The sequence below is a fragment of the Castanea sativa genome, chromosome 12 (assembly GCF_040712315.1).
Source record: "Castanea sativa cultivar Marrone di Chiusa Pesio chromosome 12, ASM4071231v1".
In the NCBI taxonomy this organism is placed as follows: domain Eukaryota; kingdom Viridiplantae; phylum Streptophyta; class Magnoliopsida; order Fagales; family Fagaceae; genus Castanea; species Castanea sativa.
In genome coordinates, this window is record NC_134024.1 from 25,930,311 (window position 1) to 25,955,336 (window position 25,026).

At 32.6% G+C, this 25,026-nt stretch overlaps 1 protein-coding gene across 1 annotated transcript; it reads right to left on the bottom strand.

Moving 5' to 3' along the window:
* Positions 1-17,555: 17,555 nt before the first annotated feature.
* LOC142621139 (2-oxoisovalerate dehydrogenase subunit alpha 2, mitochondrial-like) lies at positions 17,556-23,688 on the bottom strand. The gene is made up of 9 exons (XM_075794450.1): positions 23,286-23,688; positions 20,527-20,664; positions 20,034-20,216; positions 19,244-19,401; positions 19,022-19,121; positions 18,819-18,930; positions 18,324-18,463; positions 17,926-18,111; positions 17,556-17,846 (listed from the first exon to the last, which is right to left on the bottom strand). Exons 1-9 carry the CDS (start codon positions 23,541-23,543, stop codon positions 17,679-17,681), a joined length of 1,443 nt encoding a protein of 480 aa, XP_075650565.1. The 5' UTR covers positions 23,544-23,688; the 3' UTR covers positions 17,556-17,678.
* Between the last annotated feature and the right edge of the window lie 1,338 nt (positions 23,689-25,026).

Sequence of the window (25,026 nt, forward strand, 5' to 3'; positions counted from 1 at the left end):
AAACTTGAGGATGATTTAACATAACTATCCTCAAGGTAAAACAAGATCCACTATGAAAGAATTGAAGTTTTACAATAGCGACTTAAACCACTAATATTCTATTGCTACCTCGAGTAGAAAACTTACTACCACGACCACGTGACAGCTCTGAGTCCATGGATTACTTATTTCTCAGATCCACCGCATCCACAAGTACACCACTTGTATTTCTTGAAGTTCTTTATGCAGCAACTGAAACGATCACCAAGCTCTCGACATCAATCTCGATCTTGATAACCCTAAGTATATATGAAGGCAAACACCTTTAGATCTCACAAGAGATTCACACACATAGCATAAACAACAACACTAAAATGTGGCTAGAGTTTTTCCTTTTATGCTTAAGCCAAAACATAAAACCCTACACATCAAATAGGCTTAGACTGAGTTGGAAGATTCTGCAGAAAAACAATCTGCACAAGCTTCAATTGATAGAATCTAATTTTTGATCGATCGAGCCTTGCAGATTTACATAATAAATCCTGCAATACACTCAATTTCAACTAAAAAAATAAATACACTTTGAGTAGCCTAATTCTAGATTTTAAGTTTTGATCATGGTTTGTCAACATTACACAATTGAAGTTCTAATACATTTAGATCTTAAATCCTTAGAACCCAACATTTTTGAAAAAATGTAACACATTTTTTTTTTCTATATAAAACTAATTTGGTTTGGTTAGTATTAATTTATCAAGTTATGTTTTGAATTCATCTTTGTCCAAATAGATTAAGGCTATTGAGTGATTCTATTGTTAAGTGAAGTTGCAACAATGCTCTTGATAAGTTAGATTCTTTTGTTCAGTACATACTGTAATTTTATTTTGTAGATAGTGTTTATTTTATTTGTAAATGTTTTTTAATTTTAATTTTTGTTATAAAATATCATTTTGGATATGAAAATTCTTTTCGAAAATAATAATAGTATAAAAATTAAACGAATACTAATTAGGATCTTTTTATCAATTTGTTAATAGCAATAGAAAAAATCACAAATTAATAAATAAAACATGTTAGAATATAGTGAAATAATACAATAGGAAGTTAACAATGAAAGCAACTCTAATAATATTTAAATATATAATATAACAATTCTCAATTACAATTGATTTTTTTTTTTTTCTAAATGCATGCATAGATCGCACATAGTTTTATTGGTAAGAGTTGTTATATTTGTTTTTGCAAAAAATGATTTTTTATTTTTTCAAAAATAAAATTAATATATTATGACTTTAGTTCAATTGGATTTCCATATTTAGATACAAAGTCACCATCATCTTCACCATTACAGTCTTTAGAAAAAAAGTTTCATGGTCATGTGAAAAAAATTTCAAAAATAAAATAAATAAATTATGACTTTAGTTCAATTGGATTTCCATATTTAGATACAAAGCCACCATCATCTTCACCATTACAGTCTTTAGAAAAAAAGTTTCATGGTCATGTGAAAAAAATTTAAAAAACTTATCCATTACAACATTGGTCAAGGATTGCACTCAAGAAATTAATTCAATTAGAGTGTATTTATGTTCTAATACCAATTGTTTGGTTTTAAGATCTCAGTTGTGTTTATGCATTAAATCAATTAGTTATTCCAATTTTTCAATTATTTGTTAAACAATTATAGTCACATAATCAAATGGCATATGTTGTCACCAATTGCAATTCAATTTCAATTGATGTAGATAATAGACAATGATATGATGACAAAGTCAAACACCCAAGGAAAACTATCCAAGGGAAACTAATACGGGGTAAATTATGTTAGAGTGATAAGCACCATAAAGAGATTCTTTGAGTAATTAATATAATATATAGAGACACACTTTGACCCAAAAGGCCTAAACTCAATGTGTATATGCTCAATTATGTTATATTACCTACTCTTTATTCTAATCTTTATTCAAGGGACTTCACTCACACTTGCACACCTAACAATCTCCCCCTTACGTGTGAGTCTTTACTTCTTTGCGGGCTTCAAGACCTCTCTATAGGCCATGAACAAGTCATACTCGCTCCCCCTTGCCTAATGAGCATTTTCCTTCACTAGTGCATCATCCATGAGCCTTCACATGTCAACCCTGCCTGTCTTTTTATCCTCCATGGGAATCTCACATTTCATCGTTGTATAGCACCATTGGCAATAATACTTCTTTGTTGGGCATTTTCTAAGATCGTTTGTGTGGACTTTATGGGCTTGCTTTGTGCAATATACCATCCCCGCTCCAACTACGAAAGGGACCTGCCCTGCTCCATTTGTGAAAGGGCTTCAAGTACACACACCTCATTCCCGCTCTACTGCGAAAAGAACCTCGATAACCTTGCCACCTTTGCCTCACACCACTATGGGCTCTAATACCACTTGTTAGGGAGATAAACACTTTGAAGAGATTCCTTGAGTAATTAATATAACATATAAAGACACACTTTAACCCAAAAGACCTAAACCCAATGGGTGTGTGCTCAATTATGTTATATTAACTACTCATTTTTCTAATCTTTATTCAATGTGGGACTTTACTCACACGTGCACACCCAACAAATTATTCCCAAATGAACAATCCACTATAGTAAGAGAACTTTACAAATCAAGTACAAAACCTTTATCTTGTTGAGGCAGTTAGATCTACCAAATTTCTTCCTACTCACTCGTAATAGACAAACCAAAATGCAGAATTCCTAGTAGACAAACTTACTGCAGAAATATTTTATGACTATAGAACCTCTGAACTCTTCAACTATATGAACTTGCCACGGATGAAGCACTCATGATCAAACCAAAATGGATTCTAAGTTTACTGTATTGTTCTTAGCATTTTTTTTTCCAAGTGCTGACAATTTATTGCAATCCAACTTGATTTTAGGTCACTATGTTGGATGCCTCATATTTGTGTTTGACATTGTCATAAATGTTTTGTTCTCGTTATCACTGTAGTGACCATATTTCTCTAGATCAAGCAGATACCTCTAGAGTTTGACAGTGAGATGAGAAATATTCCCATGTATTTCATTAAATCTCAATCATTGCTTATTGAGGTAGTTAGGTCTACCAAATTTCTTCCTACTCACTCGTAATGAACCTCCTAAACTTGTTTGTAATGGAATGAATTAAGAGTATGAAAGGGCTATGGGATTTAACTAAATCAAGAGAGAGGAAAGAATGACTGTTTCAAGGGAGTCACCCTCCAAGAATTAGGGAGAATGACAGAGAATCAGAAAAGGGAATGACAGAATGAGAATAGAGAGAATTTGCAATATTATACATCAGTGCCAATCAATAGCTCGAGTTCAGTGACGTATAGCTTGTTACAATAGCACTAGCCAATAGAAATCAATACAACATTAGCCAATCAGATCACTGATGGTTATTAACCAGCTGAACAACCTGACTTCTATCAATAGCCACTAACAGTCCTGTCACTAACACCTTATCATATCGTACAACTGTTTATTACAGCCCACTGATCACATTACTTTTTTTTGATAAACCACTGATCACATTACTTACTACATCACATTTCTCACTTGGTCATCACACTGCTCTGCTTGCTGCGTACTCGGGCATCCCTTGCCATGCAATCAGCTATTGTGCTACTCTGGTGTGTTGGGCTGTGCTGTAGTTCCTGCTGTCTTCTAAGTCAGTCAGCTTCATGTAATCATCCCATGAGTTGGCTGGTAATTAAGCTTTTTATGTAAATATGTTCACCATGCTCAGAAATCTACTATGATTTCTTCATTTCTCTTTTTTACCTCATTGGTTGATGTTTAATTAATTTAACTAATCAACTTTTTTCTGGACATGGATTTATGGTTCTTGGTTGAATAACGATTTAATTAACCATTTTATAACAACTTAAACATTTGGGACTAGCGATACTTTATTATAATATCGGATCAAGTGGTTTTGAGTTCAAACCTCATCTCCACCCTCCCTCTCATTTAAAAATTAAAGAGTACAGTATACATCCACCTCCTATCTCTACTCTTCCTCCTAATTAAAAAGTTAAAGACTACATCCAACTCAACAATTTAAAGATAAATTGGTAGAAAATGAATGAAATCTTGATTTCAAATAAGTAGGGAAATTAATTAAAAAATTTCCTAGTCGTAGATGGAAAGCACATAAAGATATTTGTTTGCAATTTACAATATTCCATGATTGAACATTCTAAATCCGATTGTCAAGTGCTAACTACAAAGAATGTTTTTATTTATTTATTATTATTATTTTTTATCAATATGAAAATGCACTCTGACCTGATTTTTCTTGTTCATAGTTGCGCGCAAAATCCAGTGAGGATCTATGCCCTTGTGATCTGTATGAAGATGAAGGCACCAAGTTGCTCTTATGCAAAACGGAGTTATCCTGAGAACTTATTAATAAAGGGTAGCTACTGTAAGAGATAACTGACTGTTCGACGTCTTCACTATCTTGATAATCTGATGATAAGGAGGACCTGCATGAGAAGTGATCTGGACTATTTGACAATAGAACAGACTTGGACATGGAATAGCTCAGCCTGGGACGTTCAATGTCATATGTAGCAAACGTAGCATGATATCTCAAAACTTCTACAGACAAGATATCGTTTATTAACGCAACCTTGGAAGATATCCGTTTAAGGTAAAACTTTAAATCCCGTCTAAGATGCCTGTTAAGGATTGTATGTTACCATTAAATAGCAAATGGACATGCACCAAATAAATAAAACAAGTACTAATACTACTCGTCAATTATGATTGATTCCCATGTTGTTTAGGATTGATCATGAGCAGGGCACATTATTATGCAATGAATGAAAGAAAATGGAAAGTTTTAAAATTTACTTTCAGTTGTATGTACTTGTACCAATTAGTTGTTATTTGATACTTTGTTTTGCTGAGTTATGTTAAGGACTTAAAAAAAGTGTCAAAAAGTTATGCATACTCTTATTTAATATACCTTGAATATAATGCTAATTACTACACTGTGTGTTAAATTATTTGATTTATATCAATAATCAAGAATTGGTGCTCTAGCCAATGACCTTTAAGTCAAATGTCATCTTATGGTGTTTTCAACCGAAATATCAAGAGTTTGAATCCATAACCTACCTATTTAAAGCTTATCCAAAAGATATATGATAAAAATAAATAAATAAAAGAATTGGAGCTCTAAAATTGAAGTTTCCTTACAATTTCTCTCTATGCGATCTAAATTATCAAGATTCAAGTGAAAACTCAACTAGTTTGAAAATTAACAATGGAGCAGCGAATTGAGGGGAAGGATTAAAGAATTATTATATATCTAGGTATATAGAAGTGTAGTAGGTTGTCATAGAAATGATTGATCTTACATTTGAAGTAACAAAAAGAAGAAGAAAAATCAAATAAAATAGAAGGTTTTAGGGCTTGCTCAGGCCCATCAAGCAGAGGCTAGTGCAACATGAGTATAATTGGGAAACCAAATGGATAGATCATAAAATGCTAAGTGCCGATCGACATGTGGTTGAACATGCTTGACTGAGGAGAAACAGGAGTAAAAGTGGGGATCAAGCTGGTATGAGAGAGCTCAACTGCTCAAGTAAGGGCTCACTTGACAGCCACTCAAGCGAGTTCATTACGTTCTCAAACGAGATAGTTATAATCAGTGTAGAATTTTGAAGAAAAGAAAAGAAAAAAAAAAAAAAAAAAAAGAAGATAATATGAAACTATGTTTTGTCTTTATTAACTAGTAATAACTACGAAACGATTTTTAGGGCTTGTACCAACCAAAGTGACTTTCGAATGTGCCTTTCAAAGGCTACTCTCTTTCTCTCTCTTTCTCTCTCTTTATATATATCTCTATATTCAATATTTTACAATATTTTTACACCATTAAAGAGAAATTTGAAGGATTATCCAAGTGTGCTACTTAAAGAGTTTTGACTTAGTTGTATCTTGGACACAATTTTTCTTGTAACTCTTTTGTAAACGCTTTAAATGAGGGAAAATATTGCCTTAAAGATAGCAAAATTCATTAATTAGTTCCTCCAAGCCATTAAAGATTCTAGTGTTTTTTTTTTTTTCAACTGCATAATCCCAATTTAAAAGAAAAAAATTAGAAAAGGAACAGTGCATAGCAGTGATAACATAAAAACTAACTGTTAAGGTTATCTAACCTAAATGATAATTTACAAATGAAGAGTGAGCTACCTATCAAGTACAACCCAACTTGCTTTATAGGCTGCTATCTTTTGTAAAATAAACTTCCTAATGGGAAAACTAGCAGTAATTTTGACTTCAATGTTGACCTGCACATCAAAGGAGAATAACAATATTTTTACTCGATAAAACTCGCTAGCGAAGTTTTAAGTTCGCATACTTTCTAACAAAGTTTACTTTATATATCAACATTCTCTCCAAAAAAAAAAACTTTATATATCAACAGTAATAAACCAGGCCTTAAATGCTTACAAATATTTTCCTTAGTTTCCTCCTAGAGATTGAATCTCTTGATTTGTGATAATTCTAAGAGATTAACTTGTAGTAAAACTCCCCTCAAAAAAAAAAAAAAAAAAAACTTGTAGTAAAACTATCATAGTGGGGATTTCAAGCAATATAAGTCTAGAATCAATAGGATTTTGAGTCTTTCTTTAATATTAATTTTAGAGAAATACAAAGTCTACAATATTTTCATAATTCTTTCACAAAAAATTCAATGTGATAAATTGTTACCGGTTTAAATTTAAAATTAACCACTTAAAATTTATTATAAAAGTGCTGTGAAAATGTCACGGATATAGAATTTCCCTTAATTTTGAGGGCTACTTATACATTTCCACTCAGATCATTCAACTTGGTTTTTCATCTTTCTTTTTATCTTTTTGTTTTGTCCTTGTTGCCAACATAATGTTTTTTTTTTTTTTTTTTGAGTTATTTGTGAAGTTGTGCTTTTACTACATTCAAGTATGGTTGTGGACTCTGTATTTTCTGTAATTAGCATGTTTGAAGCTTTAACATAGATGAGGTTTTAATATATATATATATATATATATATATATATATATATATATATATATATATATATATATATATAAAGTATAGACTCTATGTAGGAGAGTTTGAGTTTGTGACATGTGGCACATTTCTTGAATTTTTATTATTATTTAGGTTTCTATTTTAATAAAGTTTGCATTTATATAAAAATATTATTTTATTGAAATAAATGTATATATTAATTATCTATAGTTTTTAAACCTCTACATATACTTTTTAAACCTTTACATATACTTTTTAAAACTTTACCTATACTTTTTTTTTTTACATGAATCTTTACATATACCTTAAACTCTATACATTTCACTTCCTTAAATACATCTATTCCATAATGATAGTGGCTAATCAGTTTTGTCATTTTTTTTTCAAAATGGTGTTATTTTGAAAAAAAAATTGTAATTTAAGAGAATATAAATCTATTTATTATTAAGAGAGTCTTGGCCAAACAAGCATAAATCAAATGTCCACTAGCTATTGAGTTAAACAAAAATTAAATTTTTACCTCACAGTTCGCTAGCTCACCCACGGACAGACCATGGATCTTCGTCGTTTGGAAAATACAAAAGTAGTAGAGTCAGTGGTTCTTGTATTATTAAAAAAAAAAAAGGGTAAACTACGTATTTGGTCCCTATCCTATACACCATATTTCAATGTGATCCCTAACCTTTTAATTGTATCAATTTGGTCTCTAACATTTCTTTACCATGTCAATTTAATCCTTACAGTTATCTTTTGGATGAAAATTAATGACATGTCTAATGGCCAAAATAAAAAATTAGTTTCTGTTGATGTGATAATAAACTAAAATTTTATTTTGGCTATTTGCTATGTAAACAATTTTCATCTAATATATAATGACAAAGACTAAATTGACACGACATTAAAAGGTTAAGAACCAAATTGACACAATTGAAAGGTTAATGATCAAATTGAAATATGATGTAAAAGTTAGGGACTAAATATGTAATTTACCAAAAAAAAAAAAAAAAAGAAGAAGAAGATGGCGGCAGCTAAGGCTAGGCAAAAGCTTAATTGTGGAGCTGAATGAGGGAGAGAAAAGACGGGTAGACTAGGGTATCCATAAGGGGGGACTAATAAAGAAGTCTAAATGGGCTCCATGAGCTAATTTTAAACAAACTAAAGATCAAGTGGCCAGATTGGGGAAGAGCCCTATTTGGGCTTGAAGGAGAACTATGTTGAGACCACGGTAATACATGAGTCATTTAATTTAATCAAAAGGCCAGGCTTATCTAAAGGCCCAATTCAAAACTACAACGTGCCGACTTTAATTTTTACTGTTTAAACAACATACAAAAGTAACAAAACAAAATCTATATGCAACAGGGAAGCCCTTTGAGCCTTCTTAAAAAGGACAATTTTTTTTTTGAATTTTATCAATATGATATGAGCTTGGCACTTGACCTAGAGCAGCAAATCTATTAACATTCCATTTAGCTTGAAAAATCCAAGATTTACACTAGCCTCTAGGTATTAATCCCAAGTTGCCCTTTTCGGAATTTTTTTTTTTTTTTAACTTTTTATTGAAAATGTACTATGAAATTTTTTTTTTTTTAAAGTAAAATTTTTAAAAAACTGTACATAAAAGCTAAAAAGTAAAAATCTAGTTTATAAGCTCTACTCAAACACACACTTATCATAAATGCATATATATATATATATATATATATATATATATAATTGCATTATAGTAAAGTATCATGCTTGCCATGTTCATAGTTATGCATCTTCTTTCCATACAGCCAATATTATGATTATTTAAACTTATAGATACATTACCCCTTGATCTTCATACTTCTCAGCAATTTGCTCGAGTATCTTTACATAGAAATCAACTTTCTTTGAAACTGCTTCCTCCATTGCACCAATATTCGTTCCAGCAATAAAAGAATCAGGACATGCTATGACTTGGAAACCCACTGTGCCAAGCCGAAAAAGAAAAAGACTTATAGTTTTTTTTTTTTTTTTTTGATAATCGAAAATGACTTACAGTCAGTCGAGAACCAACATAATAAGAAAATATTTAGTTATTGAGTTTTGCTCATGACGATTTCATTTATGCATTTATTTACCAACTAATCGCAGTATATATATATATATATATATATATATATATATATATATATATATATATACACACAAAAAAAATATTAATGAGTTAGTGTTAAACCCAAAGGGTACCATATCTCAACCTAATCACAAGTATGCAAATGAAGCATTACCATAATTTTATGAGGGGAAAGAAGCTTACCCTTCTGAATTTTTGTGTATGAATTGTAAAAGCATTTAAGTGTACCTCAACCATGGGTTGCACACCATTGTATGATTTGCCAAGCAAGGACTTCACCAAGACTTGAGCAAAAAAAATGATTGACGTGTACCAGGAAATCTCATTACTCAAGAAAGGACAAATGAACTTAAGAGTATGAGATTGCGGCAATAACTATGGAAAGTGGTGTGAATCAACTATATATTTTCCCAAAATTGTAATGAAGAACTTTGAATGTGCATTTCGTAATGGTTCAGTATATCACTGTGAGGAAACAACATCACTAAATTTCAGATTTCTTGGTATATATATAAAAAGCTAATTTTCAAATCAAAATCACACGTCATTCTACCCAAAAGATCTCAAGAGTGCACACACTAATTCTGCTTCACACAAATTTACACCGAAGATTATGACTATTACTGCTTCTATTCGGTTGCTAATTCTTCCACTGTGCTTTCCTGCCTGTTCTTGGCTGACATGAAAACAAAGCTAGAAACCTAGAGAGGAACCATGCAGCATGCCAAAATAGATATATTTCAAAGCTTCAAGCAACAAGAACCATGATAACTATTGATTTAATTTGTACCATGCAAACATAAGCTGCACTTAAGCATGGAATTCTCTTCTTCATTTTAGTAGCCATTGAAGGCTTACTACATAGTATTTGGTATAATGAGGCCTCAAGAAAGATTTTGGTAAATCTCCATGCCTTCAATAAAAAATAAAAAACACAAGGAAAATTATGAGGTGAGCCTATGAAGAAAATTCATTGAATACTTACTGGGGTGCATGATCCTTTGAAGGATACCAAGCAAGACAAGTGTGTCACCTCCACGGAGAATGCCATCAGCCATTTGTATGCCTTTAATGGTGAGCTTAAGCTCTTCTTCAGTACAATCCTTAGTGGCATCGAATGCGAAAACAACATGAGACGACGAGATAGGGCTCATGTTCTCCATGGACACACAATAATATTAGTCTAGCAAAACCCACAAATGGGTGTTGGATAATGGATATAATATGCAGCTAGCTATCAAGCTGTAGCTCATTGTGTGAAAAGTGGAAACTATATAATGGAAACGGAAATGGGTTTGTGTGAGGAAGTTAAGAAGTATATGGTAAAAAGATTGGGACAGGTAATCCAATCACATTTAGCAATGATAGAGAATTTTATACGATATGCATCAACCTCCAACAGTAAAAGCATCAGATTCGAATGATACCAAACGACATGCTCGAGGATATGTTGTCGTCTTGATCATTGCTATGTGATTCCATCGCACTAGATGACCAGGGATCAAACTTGGTTTATGCTTCGATTTCTAACTGTTTTTCGGACATGGGAGTTTAGGGACACATAAACTGTATTATATATAACTATATTCTGACGAAGTTTTCCAGTGATTTTGAACCACGTGGCCAATATAGATTTGACGAAGTCTACTAGTGATTTTGAACCACGTGGCGATTTTCGATCAATCGAGCTTTACAATTCGATCGATCGAGCTTCACAGAAAACGTTTAGGGTTTTAGTCCAACACTCCTACATATAAAAGGAAAACCCTACCTACGTTTTGAAAACTCTTGAAAGACTTGTAAATTTCTCCTGTGAGATTTGAGAGGTTCTACACCTTCTAACTCTACAAGCATCTACCAAAACAAGATCTACAATAAAGTGCTGGTGGAATCTAGTTGCTGCAAAGATCAACAAGCCGTGATTTGAAACCTTTGAGTGAGATCTCAAAGTTACAAGCGTGGGTGCTAATGTGGTGCAAATCCAAGAGAGAAGGAATCCGTGGATTTAGAGCTTGCACATGGTCGTGTCAGTAAGTTACTACTGGAGGTAGGAATAGATTTAGGGTTAAATTTGATTCTAAAAACTTCGATTCTCTATTGTGGATTTGTTTTACCTTGAGGATAGTTAGGTCAAATCCTCCCTAGGTTTATACTTTGAAACTGTTGGTTTCATTGGTTTTCGTGGATCATCATATCGTTGTGTTCTTTATTTTTCGCTGCTGTGCAGGATATGATCTGTCCTTATTTAACCTAGATCTCATAATTAAACTAAGTAATCACTTGGCTAATTTATTAGGTTAAACAATATGTTTTAAGGGGTCTAAACAAACAAATAAGTGGTATTATAGCGGGTTAGCTCTTGTTTGGGCAGTTTACCTTGAGTTGATCCTTAACCCTTACTATCATGGAACACGGCCACTCTCTTGTGATCCCTCCCTATTTTGATGGGAATAACTATGCTTACTGAAAGGTTAGGATGGAAGCCTTTTTGAAATCCTTAGATGAGAGAGTTTGGCTTTCTATTAAGACTAGTTGGGAGAGACCAACCACTCTTGTCTGTGAATGGAACACAACACAAAAGGAAGCAGCGAGCTGTAAGAACAAGGCTATGAATGTTATATTCAATGATGTTTCTATGGAAGAATTTAAAAGGATCTCTAATGTAGAGGTTGTTCATACTGCCTGGAATATTTTGCAAACTATGCATAAAGCAGCAGTTGGCCTCTAGGTTTGAAAGCATCAGGATGTATGATGATGAGAATTTTGATGAGTTCAATGCCAAACTGAATGACATAGTGAACTTTGCTTTAATTTGGGTGAAGTATATGATCAATCTAAAGTGGTTGGAAAGATTCTTAGATCCTTAACTGAGAATTTTAGACCCAAAGTCACTGCTACAACAGAAAGTAAGGATGTTGACACCATCCTTGTTGATAAACTTGTAAGATCTCTTCAATCCTATGAATCTAACCTACCCAAAACCAACAAATCCAAATCTATGGCCTTAAAATCTGTTGATGATGTAGATGATAGTGGATTTGATGATGAAATCTCTTCTACAGAGATAGCTTCTCTTGCCAAGAACTTTAGAAACTTTTTGAGAAACAATAACAGAAGGGCAAGAAATCGAAACAATGCTGACACTAAGATTGTGAAGACGAATGAAACAACCAAAAATAACAATTCTGAAAAATCAAAAGATAAGGTTGTTCAATCCTCTAACAATTCTTTAGGTTAACAGTGTTTTGATTGTCAGGGTTATGGTCAGCTTAGGTTAGAATATCCTACTTACTTGAGATCTAAGGAAAATGCTATGGTTGTTACTCTTAGTGATGATAAGTTTCTGATCATAAGTCTAAAAGTGATCAAGAAGGAAATTCCATGGCTTTCACTGCTACTGCTGAAGTAAGTGAGCATGAAATTGTTGAGGAGAACCCTTCTGATAGGGAATTCTCTGAAAATGTTGACTTGCAAGAGGCTTACAACAAACTTTGCAAGATTGCAGCAAAGGATGCTATGAATGTTAACATAGGTTTGAAGAAGATAAAAACTCTTGAATAAGAAAAGAAAAATCCATTGGTTAAACTGTTTGATGCTAATGAACTCATAACCACTGTTAAGATTAAGAACATGTCTTTGATTGAGAAGGTTAAAAGTTTAGAATCTGAATTATCTATTGCTAGAGAACAACTTGATAGGGCTTCTACTTCTAAACTGGATAATATATTAAATGTTCAAAAATCTTTTTTTGATAAGACAGGGTTAGGGTTTGTAGAGAGTGTTTCTACATCTATTATTCATCCTCCCCTAAGTTTGTACTTGCTACATCTATTTCCACTCCTGAAGTTAAGGTACCTAAGGAAGAAACTCTAGCTACTAGGAGAATTAGGGTAGATCTAAGTGAATCAAAACCCAAGAAACTCAATCATCTTGGAAGTAAGAAACAACTCAAACCTCAATGGTTTTGTCATTTTTGTAGTGGAGCTGGGCATACATGCCCAAATTGTTTTAAGTTGAAAGTTTCAAAGCAAGCAACCAAACAAAAAGTGTCTATGCCAAAAGCACAAGATCCTATGACACTTATTCATGAATTGACAAAGGTTCTTAATATTTATGCCAATACAGGAGCTGGGTTCAAGTCTAATTCATCTAGAAACTCCAATTCCAAGTTTGTATCTAAGAGAGTGTGGATGCAAAAGACTCAGTCTCAGTGAGTCTGTCTGACATGGCTCTTATGCTAATTCTTTCAATCTCTTGTGACCAAAATATTTTTCATTAAGATTTTTTTTTTTTTTTGCATTACATTCATGCATTTCATTCTAGGCTTGTTTATGATGTTTTTAAGTTCTTTTTTAAATAAATAAAAAAAAGTTGTGTTTTACACATCTTCAAGTGTGTAATTAAGGTTGAACTATGAAATTTACATTTCATGACTATGTACTTTGTTTAGCTTAGATAAGCCTTTTTTTGCACTTTGTTAGTTTGTGTTATGTAGTGCTTATATTGTGTGGGTTGTTTATGATTTTTAAACACATGTTCTTGATTTTGAAGTCACATTCTTTTGATTGTAAGGACTAAAATTTTTTAAAAGAAATGCATAAATAACCATCTCGATAAAAGTCGCGCTCGATAAGGTGTAGCACTTGTACAGCAAGATTAAGTGAGGTATTAATTGTGAAAAGAATACGAAAATTCAAAAGAAAAAGAAAAATAAAAGCAAACAAAAAGGTATAAAAAAAAAAAAAGAATAAAAAAAAGCTTTTACACGATTGCAAGCGTGTTTTCTAGGAGATATGGGAGTTATATAATATAACTCTTTAAGTGATAGTCACTTTCAAACTTATGTGATTGATAATGTAGAAATTGTGTTTAATTTCTATTCACATATTACCTTTTATGTATCTCGTACACTTACTAGTTGTACACACCACAAGTAAATCTTTGTTAAACTCTGTAGATATGATTGAGTGTTAATTTTTGTGACCATCCAAAATTGGGCTTCTTGAAATGTTTAATACTTTTTGGGGTTTGGGGTAAAAATTGTTAAGGAAAATTTTGAATTTTGATAAAAAAAAAAAAAAGAGAAATGATTTGATTGAAGAGAAAGTGCTTTTGAAAATATTTGGAATTATTGACATGCATTTCATATCATAAAAACTGGTTTAAAAGTCTTTTTGAAAAAAATTTCCAAGTTTTCAAAACTTCCTGATTTTTCATGATTCGATCGATCGAACCTGTTTTTCGACCGATCGAAAAAATTCAGTTTTTAAGGCTAAAACTCTCGGCTTGACTCGATTCCTCCTTCGATTCTTTCCAATTAGTCAAACCTGTTTTTAAAACATTTTAGATTCCTAGCTCAATTCCTCCCAAGCGATCGAAAATTGTTTTTGCTTAAAAATAAAAAAAAAAATTAGATCACATGTTTTTCAAAACTTTGTCTTCTTCCTTCGATTCCTCTCAATTCTTGTTAGTCAAAAAAAAAATTGTTCTTTTCTGAGTCAAAGCTTCATGGATTTTCTACCCCCATACTTGGGAAGACTCTTTTGCCCTTCCTTTTTGTTTATATTACATGCATTCATGCATTTTCATCAAAATTTTCAAACTAAAGAAATTTGGGGGTTTTTAATGATTCTAGGTGTTTTGAACAAATCTGTTGAATGGGTTTTTGTTCATGCATTGTATAAACATGTTCCCTCTATTTTAATTTCAAAATTTTCATGATTTGTGCAAAATTTCTAATTTAGGGTTTATGTGTTCTTGAGGAATTTGGGGATTTTGTTCAATTGAATGAAATTGAGTAAAATTGACTTATGATATTGTTTAATTGAGTAATTATAACATGTTTTATACCTGTTGTGTTGTTCAATTGATCAAAATTGATGAAAATGCATGAATGCATGTAATATTCTTTGGAAAATTAGGGTTTCAAAATTGGGGTTTTTGCTAAATTTCTAATTTTCTTGGTCAATTTTCAAAATTAAGATAAAATTGAATTGTTTTTGTGCATTAGATCATGCATCATTTGTGTCCTTGCATCATGCATCATGCTCGACCGATCGAATTGTGAAGCTCGATTGATCGAAAATTGCATAAAAAGAATTTCTGTAGAATTTTAAACAGGCTCAAGCTTGCGAAAACGTTTAGAGTTTCAGTCTAATACTCCTACGTATAAAAGGAAAACCCTAATTACGTTTTGAAGACTCTTAGAAGATTTGTGAGTTACTCTTGTGAGATCTAAGAGGTTCTGTACCTTCTAACTCTACAAGTATCTACCGAAATAAGATCTACAATCAAGTGCTAGTGGAATCTAGTTGCTACAAAGATCAACAAGCCGTGATTTGAAACTTTTGAGTGGGATCTCAAAGTCACAAGCGTGGGTGCTTGTGGTGCAAATCCAAGAGATAAGGAGTCCGTAGATTCGGAGCTTGCATGTGATCATGTCAGTAAGTTACTATTGGAGGTAGCAATAGATTTAGGATTAAATCTGATTATAAAAACTTCAATTCTCTATAGTGGGTTTGTTTTACCTTGAGGATAATTAGGTCAAACCCTCCCCAGATTTTACCTTAAAACTGTTGGTTTCATTGGTTTTCCTAAGTCATCATATTATTGTGTTCTTTATTTTCCACTGCTGTGCATGATATGATCTGTCCTTATTTAACCTAGATCTCACAATTAACCTAAGTAATCACTTCGCTAATTTATTAGGTTAAACAATCTGCTTTAAGGGATCTAAACAAACAAACATATGTATTTATATATATATATATATATATATATATATATATATATATATATATATATATATATATATATATATTATGGCATTAGGTATCTATTATAATTAATTATGTTTATATATAGAACTATATATTTTAAAATATGATTTGCTAAAATTTTAATGAGGGTTTACCAGTTTAAACATATAAAATTCTAGGATCTTAATGTGACATAATATTATGAGGTTAACTAAAAGTTAAACGTTTTCAGTTTTATATATACATAGATACATTAAAAGTTGGCACCCAAGCAACAAATCCTAGTTCTGCCCCTCCAAACTATTCAAATTTTATGACATTCTAATCTTATTAAATTTTTACAATCCCATTAAACAAATAAAATGAACATTGAAGAATCATTGCGAGTACATAAGAACAATCTATCGACTACTTACTGCAGTTCTTGATCTTATGGAGGACACCTAGCAAGACAAGTGTGTCGCCTCCACGGAGAATGCCACCTCCCATTTTCACGCCTTCAATGGTTATCTTAAGTTCATCTTCAGCAAGATCCTTAGTGGCATCGAATGTGATAACAACATGAGATGGTGAGATAGGGCGCCTTAGGTTCGCCATGGACACAATTATATTAGTCTAGCAAAAACCACAAATGGATGTTGGATAAAGGATGTAATATGCAGCTAACTATCTAGCTGTAGCTCGTTGTGTGGGGACTATATAATAGAAACGGAATGGGTTTAAGTGTGAGAGAGTTAAGAAGGATATGGTAAAAAGATTGGGACAGGTAATCCAATCACATTTTGATTTAGACAGTTTCATATGATGCAACGATCTCCGACAGTAAGAGCATCAGATTCGAATGATACCAAACAATACTAGCAGCTAAGTGTGAGGCAGAAATGCTCGAGGAAATGTTGTCGTCTTAATCTTTGCCTTGTGATGATTCCAAGGAACTAAATGACCAGGGAATTTGGTTTATTTAGTTTATGCTTTTAACTGTTGGCTGGTGTTTGGACATGGGAGTTAGGGACAAAGAAAATGAGACATAAGGTTTTTACTCAAAATTCAGCAAATTCTATAGTTCCATACTCCTTATTGGGAAGATATTAGTGCACACTGGCTGTTACACACAACTGTACACACATTTTGAAATAAAGTCGTGAGGTTTGTGAAGATCAAGGTCATCCAAAAGATATTTCAGCCATTGGAGTTCTGAAGTGGCACGGTATTCTGCTTTAGCAGTGGAGCGGGAGACAATAGTTTGCTTCTTTGTTTTACATGAAATGGGATTAGTACCGAGTAAAACTGACACAAAATATATAGATGCTATTACAATGAACCTAGACAAATTATTGACAGCCTAATCCCATAATTGCAGCTAGTCAAAATATTAACATCTACCAAATCCCACAATTACAGTTGATTGGAAATCTCTTAGTAGAGCTGGTTTGGGAATCCCTCAATTTTCTCTAATATGGGTCCTATCCCAATCTCTGACTGGCCTCTCTGCTCAATTGGTAGATGCCATAGTTATGGTTGCTGACAACTCCCTCTTGGTATTGCTTTTGTTAAAGTTTAGTAAAATCTTTGTTCAAATGAAGAAGAAGAGCTCTTGCATTATGGTGCAAAAGTTATTTTTTATTTTATTCACTTCAGACATTATGATGCGAAGGTTACATCCAAAAAAATGGAGGAATGCTTGTTTTATATTTCTTTGAACTATTTTGAAACTTTACACATTGTCATTTGAGTTTTCATGAAGTCACATCTGTTGCTTCATATTTAGCTAATATTTTCTAAACAGGAACATCAGATGGGTAGTCTTTCGGATGTCTTCTGATGGTTTCTCTAAGTTGTTCCTCTTGCTCTTGAAGGTTTGATGGCAGATGATCATAGACATCGGAGAATAAGCCTTCAATTGAAGGTTTTTCTGTCTTCTCTGCAATTTGAATTGCTTGCAGTAGCTGTATTGTATCAGAAGAGAAAGGTAAGATAGCTTTAATATGTGGAGATCGAACAAAAGTCATATTAACATGTATTCACCTGCTTTTTAACGCTGCTTCTGTGCTCAGTTTCATCCTTGTCACTCCACCAACCATTCCTTTCTATCCATTTTCTAAATCTATTTACAGGGTTTCTAGCTGTTTTCCAGTATTCAATTTCATTCACAGATCGATACTTTGTGGAATCATCAGAGGTCGAATGGTGTCCTACTCTATATGCAAGGGCCTGAAAGTTAAAATAAACAGAGAAAATTAATCACAATCTGGAATACACAACTAGACGTGCATTGCTTTTCACTGAAAAGAAAGGTTGTGGTCATATGCTAAGAGGGACACACTTGTTTTCTTCTACAAATAAAATAGCCTGGCAAAGAATAAGGATTGTGTCAATGTACCAGCTACGGGAAAAACTTTTAACAAAAAGAAGTTTAGTCCTACCTCAACTAAAAGTGGTCTTTGTTCACTTATAGCCATTTCACGAGCAGTGCGAATTGCACTTAATACAGCAAGAGCATCACTCCCATCCACCCGGATGCTTCGAATTCCATAAGCCCGACCCCTAACAACAATTCCATCACCTACAAAACATGGATAATTAAGAAAAGAAAAAAACTAAAATATCCATGAATGAATAAAGGGCTTCAGGCTTGCCCTTTCTTCACTGGGGGAACCCAATGAACAGTAATTTAATAATTTACTGATTGTTCTAAAAGCTTAAGTCATGAGGAAATGGGAATGCAACCACCTTCTCTAATACCATGACAAATAACCATTTGTTACAAAAGCTTAAGATATTAAGAGATAATGAATTTAACCATTTTATAATAATTTTGACATAAATTTGATATGATACTAATGAGTAATGATTATCCCAATCCTTCATATAAGAGTGTAAGCTAAAAATGGAACTTATAGATTGGTGATGAAGAGTACTTCGAAATTGTTCTTCTATAGGAGTACTAATGGCCCATCCATTGTTACGACAAATAAAAATGACGGGGGCTTCCAGAACTGCTGCGAAATTCATAGCAGCATGGAAATCTCCCTGAAACATCAGTTAAGATACTAATGAGGATGTGAACATTGATAATCTGATTTTTCAGAGGGAGAGGTGGAAGGGATTATTGTGCAGTCACCTCACTAGTGCCACCATCTCCAATATAAGTAGCTACACATGCATCCTTTCCCTCCATTTTAAGAGAATAAGCAGCACCCACGGCTTGTGGAAGTTGTGTGCTGACAAGCATAAAGCGTATGCAGACATTTAGTGTTGACTATATACAAGAAGGTTAATAAATAATAAGAAATCTTTATCTGAAAAAAGACTAATAAGTAAAAATGAGGGGTAGATATCTCACGCAATAGGTGATGACACAGCGAAGTAGTTGTGTTTCTTAGAGGCATAATGGATTGGCATCTGCCTGGCTTTTCCTATGTCTTCCTTGTTTCCTAAGCACTGGTTTGCAAATTCTTGCAGTGTAAATCCACGCCACAAGAGAGCTCCAGGCTCCCGGTACTGGTATTACAAATCAGACATGCACTTGCATCAGTTTCCCATGCATAATTGTTGGGATTTCAAAAAGGTCAATTGGTAATAGATGTCAATTAACAAAACCCCTATCAACTGGATATGAGTTCTCCATTTGTATATTCCAATGTAGATCCAAGGAAAACCAAAACTAAACTAATTAAGGTGGCATGACCATTCAAGATTGACAAATCATGGATGTTACTCCTTGGTGGAAATGTTTCTATCCTTCAGCACATAAAAAATGGGACTATACATTTCAGTTAGAATTAAAGATGTTGAAAATATTGTACAAGGGAGAAGAAAAATGTAATGCTCCGGTTGGTGATAAAATAGAGGAATCCCAAGTTTGGGCATGCTTAAATGAAACCAACAGTGATGCTTGGTGAGAACTACTTAGTTAACTGAAACCTGTAGATGCTTCAATGGGAATATGAAGGCCAAAAAGTTATATTATTAGTGTGATCGATAGAAACAATTCAAAAATCATACAGGCTAAATTCCTAATGAGTTTGGATGGTTAAGCAGCCTTCACATGTCTGTTATACATATCATGCAGTCCTAGAGCAGTGATTTTTATGTACATATGAACATAGCTTATATGGATGTAATAAGTATACCTGAGGCAACACAAGATCATCTGCACTAAGTGCAGCAGCTGAGCCAATGTTAATTGCTTCTTCCCCTAATGTGGTCAAATAAAAAGAGATTCTTCCCTGCCTTTGTGCTTCATAGAATATGTTGTCCATCATTTGAAGGGTGACCATATCAATATACATCTTTACAGCCACTTCCTTGCTTACCTGTTGAATGTGACATAACCAAGGCAATTGAACAGTTAGTGATGTTAAAACTAAACCTTTAGACTCTGATGAATCTTGAAATTTTGCATATCCTTTTGGATTAATAAGTATTTCAGACCATTTTACATATCATAAATTTTGGGTTTTTGTTAATGTTTGACCTGCAAGTTCAAGATTGAATGAAAAGCTTTGTTTGACATGGCTAGAGAAGGCCAAAAACAGAACATTCAGTACTCTGCTTTATCTATAAGCTTGCCACATTGAGAACCTTATTGTCCTATTGGATTACTTGAACCAATTTGAGAGATACCTGTACGAAGTTCTTGGACACCATCAGCTCCCCATCATCATCGAGAACTCGATAACAAGGTACTCTTTTATCAGCAGACTCGGATATGAAATTCATGTCTGAAGTAAATTCAACCTTTCCTCCAGGAAAATTTAAGGCCTGCCCGTACAACAAACTCAAAGTGTGACTATTGAAATTCATATGGACTGGAAATTCAAAATCAAAGCAATTCTCAAAATAAATAAAGAACATGTAACATCCTAAAACAGGTACCGTTGTGAAACACATAACATAAAGAAAAGTATGAAGCCATCCTTAACATGATTTGAAATGAAAATGATAATGATAGGCAACAACATCTAATAATTATCGTTTTTTTTTTCCCATTTTATTTGGTATAACTTCATATATTAAAAATAAAAATAAAACTATCATTTCATACTTTATTCAAATCATTTAAATTAAAAAATGAAATTCAAATCTTTATCTTTACTTTTGTTTATCCAAACCAATCATTTGCTTTTTTTTTTTTTTTATGGGATAATAATATTTATGATAGGATCAACCACTTATATAACTTTCTTTTTTTTTTATAGGAACCACTTATATAACTGATATAGTGATATGAGTGAAAATAGTACCTCAATGTTGGTCTTTTCACACATCACACATAATAATAAATCTTATTAATTATATTTATGAATAGAAACGACTATTCATATGAATGATATGAGCGGAAAATAGTACGGCATTAGTGTCTAATTTTCCTCACATCACACATCGAGGATTTAAATTTCCAATCTCAACCACTGTTACATACTAATGGGATAACATTAACATTTCACACAAAGATCATTGGCATCGTCATTTCTAATTCACATTATAGCGAGTGGGACTAGACCCCACTCCCTAGACAGGATAATGCAGTAACGCCCAATGATAGAGCAATTAGGAATTATAAGTAAAATAATATTTTGTGGGAATTTTGGCGTTTCAAAGAATCACAAATTGTTGCCTTTTGGAGATCCAAAATGGAACGCCACTCTTGAGTGAAAAACTGTCATACCTCATATCCTTATCTTTTTTGATAATATCTCATATCCTTATCAATTAGATGGCATTTGGAGGTAGAAATTTTTGGGTTTCGAGATGCGTCATTTCCAACAGGAACATTCATTTGTTTATTCTATTTTTAATTTTTTTTCTCCCAGCAAGCGTTGTCCAAAGCTAGAGAGTAGTGTACATCCAACTCATCAACCCAATACAATTAACCCAACTCAATTGATGCTTCGAATTGATTTTTGTGGATTGATGGGTTAGAATTCTTTTTGAGTCTTGTATTAAATTGAGTTAAATTTGATAGTTTTTACAACTCATCTAACTTAACCGAACTTACTTTCATGAAAAATTAATACTTTTATAATAAAGAAATTTGTCAAAAATACGAGTTATATCCACAAAAAAAAAAATTGTCAAAGATAATAACAAAGTGAGATGCATTTTGCTTGATGCTTTAATTTGTAAACTAAACTACCTTATTGTAGATCTTTTTTTAGAAAAAACTTAATCAAATCCAATTTACTTTTATTTCATGAAGCGATCTTTAATTGCTAGTATAGTATACAACCTCTCAAGTTTCAAATCCTAGGTATACCCACAATGTCAAGAAAGTATTTTATACATTCAATATATACATCATCTTTTTCATAATATGTAGATTTCATACCGTTGTGAGATTCACATGTTATCAAAGAGATGATGTATAAATTATATATATAAAATAATTATTACTCCACATGAGATAACCATGTTTGGGTTCCTCGAGTTCCTCTTAGACATTCACCAATTTTGGATTTTCATTTTTCAAAGTTTAGCTATTTTCTTTTCTTTTATTTTTTCTATTTATTTTTTTCTTAGAAAATGAGTGAAATGGCAAAGAATATTGAAGAAGAAGAGAGAGAGAGAGAGGGAATGGCCCCATCTCTGTAATATATTGGCATGCAACATGTGCGCCCGTACACGTAACCCGAATTTGGCTTCCATTATTGTCCTATATTTTTTTATTGTCCTATATTATTTGGCATGATAGACACTGATCTAAAAGAACATGGGGAATTCATCAAAAAAACAAAAGAACATGGGGAAAAAGGTTTGGATCAATTGCTTTCTTTTTTTTAGTGAGTTTTTAGCCCCAAGGGAGAGGATAAGATAAGATAATTAACACCAAATAATTCTAAATTGTTAAAAGCCATTGATATTTCAAATGATAAAAGAGGGAAGGTCACCACTTCATGACTCATGAGGTATGCTCTGCGATCAGTTATGCTGCTTCTAAGTTTAATCGTTCAGCATATTACGTGATCCACTTTTCTTATGAAAATTCACTAAAAAAAATTATTTCTATCCCAAAAAGATTAAAGAAACATGAATAAAATGATTATCACATGTGTGTGTATTTTTTTAATGAAGTTATACTCTCTTGATGTATAATTTTAGCACTAAAAAAGGAAAAAGAGCAAGAACAGATATATATATATATATATATATATATAATCCTATATAAGAATCCTAATCATAATTAATTTAGAGTTAAACAACCTTCCCGAGAATCCTTATTCCTTAAATCAATAGCTGAAAATTTTTGGGAAAAAAAAAAAAAAAATTTTACTAAACGTGTATGATATTTTCAATGCATATAGTGTCTCTAGTCTAGAACCAACATCAAAAACATGAAAAACAAAAACAGCATTAAAAATCTAGGAAAGCAAAAATAGTAGTACCTGATCACCTCCATCCTGGTTAATGTAGTTCGTATCGAACTCTCTTTCAGCTTCGGTGGATTCGAAACGCCGAACGGAGAAATGGGTAGCTGAATCACCAAAAATTGCATGTGGTCTTCCATGGTTGTCACCAAGTGGCATTGAATGAAAGGAATTAGAAGTGCTACTCCAAGAACTAAGATTGAGAATTCCCAACAAACCCATCTTTTTGTTGAGATGATGAGCAATGGTTCTTGACCTTATCACCCAATTTGCCATTGAATAATAACAATGGAGATTTTATGAAGGCTGTGTTTCTTAAATATTGAACCTTGATGGAAGAAATGAGAAACCGAATATTCAATTTGTAGTAGAAGGATTGATGATGGGTTATGCCTGATGTTAAAGAAGGACAAAAAAACGTGGCTTGCATAGTATATAGTATGTACTTTAATAAGTTATATTTTACACAAAATTTTAAAATGAAAAAGGTGATCATTTAGCAATCCGGCCACAAAAATTAATGACATGTTCGTAGATGGTGGTGGAGAAGTTCTATTCTCACACGCCTTTTTGTCCGTAGATTCTTTGTCCATGCATGTCCAAGGATAAGGGTAGATTTAGCTATGGAGCTTTGCTGGCTGTGACTTTTAATGTCATCCTAATCCTAGTCCTAGGTGGGGCCACCTGGTCAACTAGATTGATCCCTAAAGCAATTTTGTGCCGCAAGACTTTGTTGCTTAAAATTTAGGCAACTTTGATTGCAATTCATTATGTCATAAGCTGTGTGAGTGGTAGAAGTAGCGTGAATTTATATAGCACTACCACTGCACCTCTATCACTTAATACAATTCATCACATAATAAGTTGCGTTGAAAAATAAACTTAATTTTTGTTTGGTGTGTGAAAGCTGACTGCATATGATGTATACTCATATTTATTTCTTTACTATTAAGATGGAAAAATTGCGACCGTAGAGGAAAATAAATTATTGGTGTGGGGACTGGGAAAAGATCAGAAAATGACTACTCTAGTCATTTTCTATCTTTCTTGACAATATGAGGCGGAAGATTTAAGATTCTTTGAATATATGTAATTTTGTAATTATAAATGATGCTGAATGTAAGCCACAAAAATGTAAAATGCAAAACATGTCTACTACAAGAAGATAGTCTCAAATCCATGAGAAATTTTTTAAATCTACAAGCTGATAAGGTTTAGAATCCACAAGAAAAGAGAGAAAAAAAATCTACAATTTTTTAAATGGAATCTAAATTGTCTTCAAGTCTACAATCTCATTTAAATAGTAAAAGAAATCCTAGAGCAGCTAGAAAAACGCCCTAAAAACCTTAATTTGTACTAATCACAAAATAAAGAATCAAAATCGTGATTTTTACCCCCTCCGCCACCCCCACCCAAAAAAAAAAGATAAAATTAAGATAATTGCAAAAATAAAACCAATGTCTGTAAGAGATGCCCTAAAATAGACGAAACTTTATTTGAACTTTTAAATTAAATGTTATAAAGGAAACAAAAATTACTATAATAAAAAAATAAAAAGGTAAAAAGGAGAATTTTGGAGCATAAATGGAGGAATTTGGCCAAAAAGTGAAGTTGGTCATGGCTAGAAGGCATGAGTTGTTCCCAATGTCATTTCCTTTCACGTCACCAAATTTCACACAATTCCATTATTGTCACTTTGATGATTACTCTCATTTCTCTCACAAATTTTTTTACTTATTCACTTTTTTAAAACCTATTT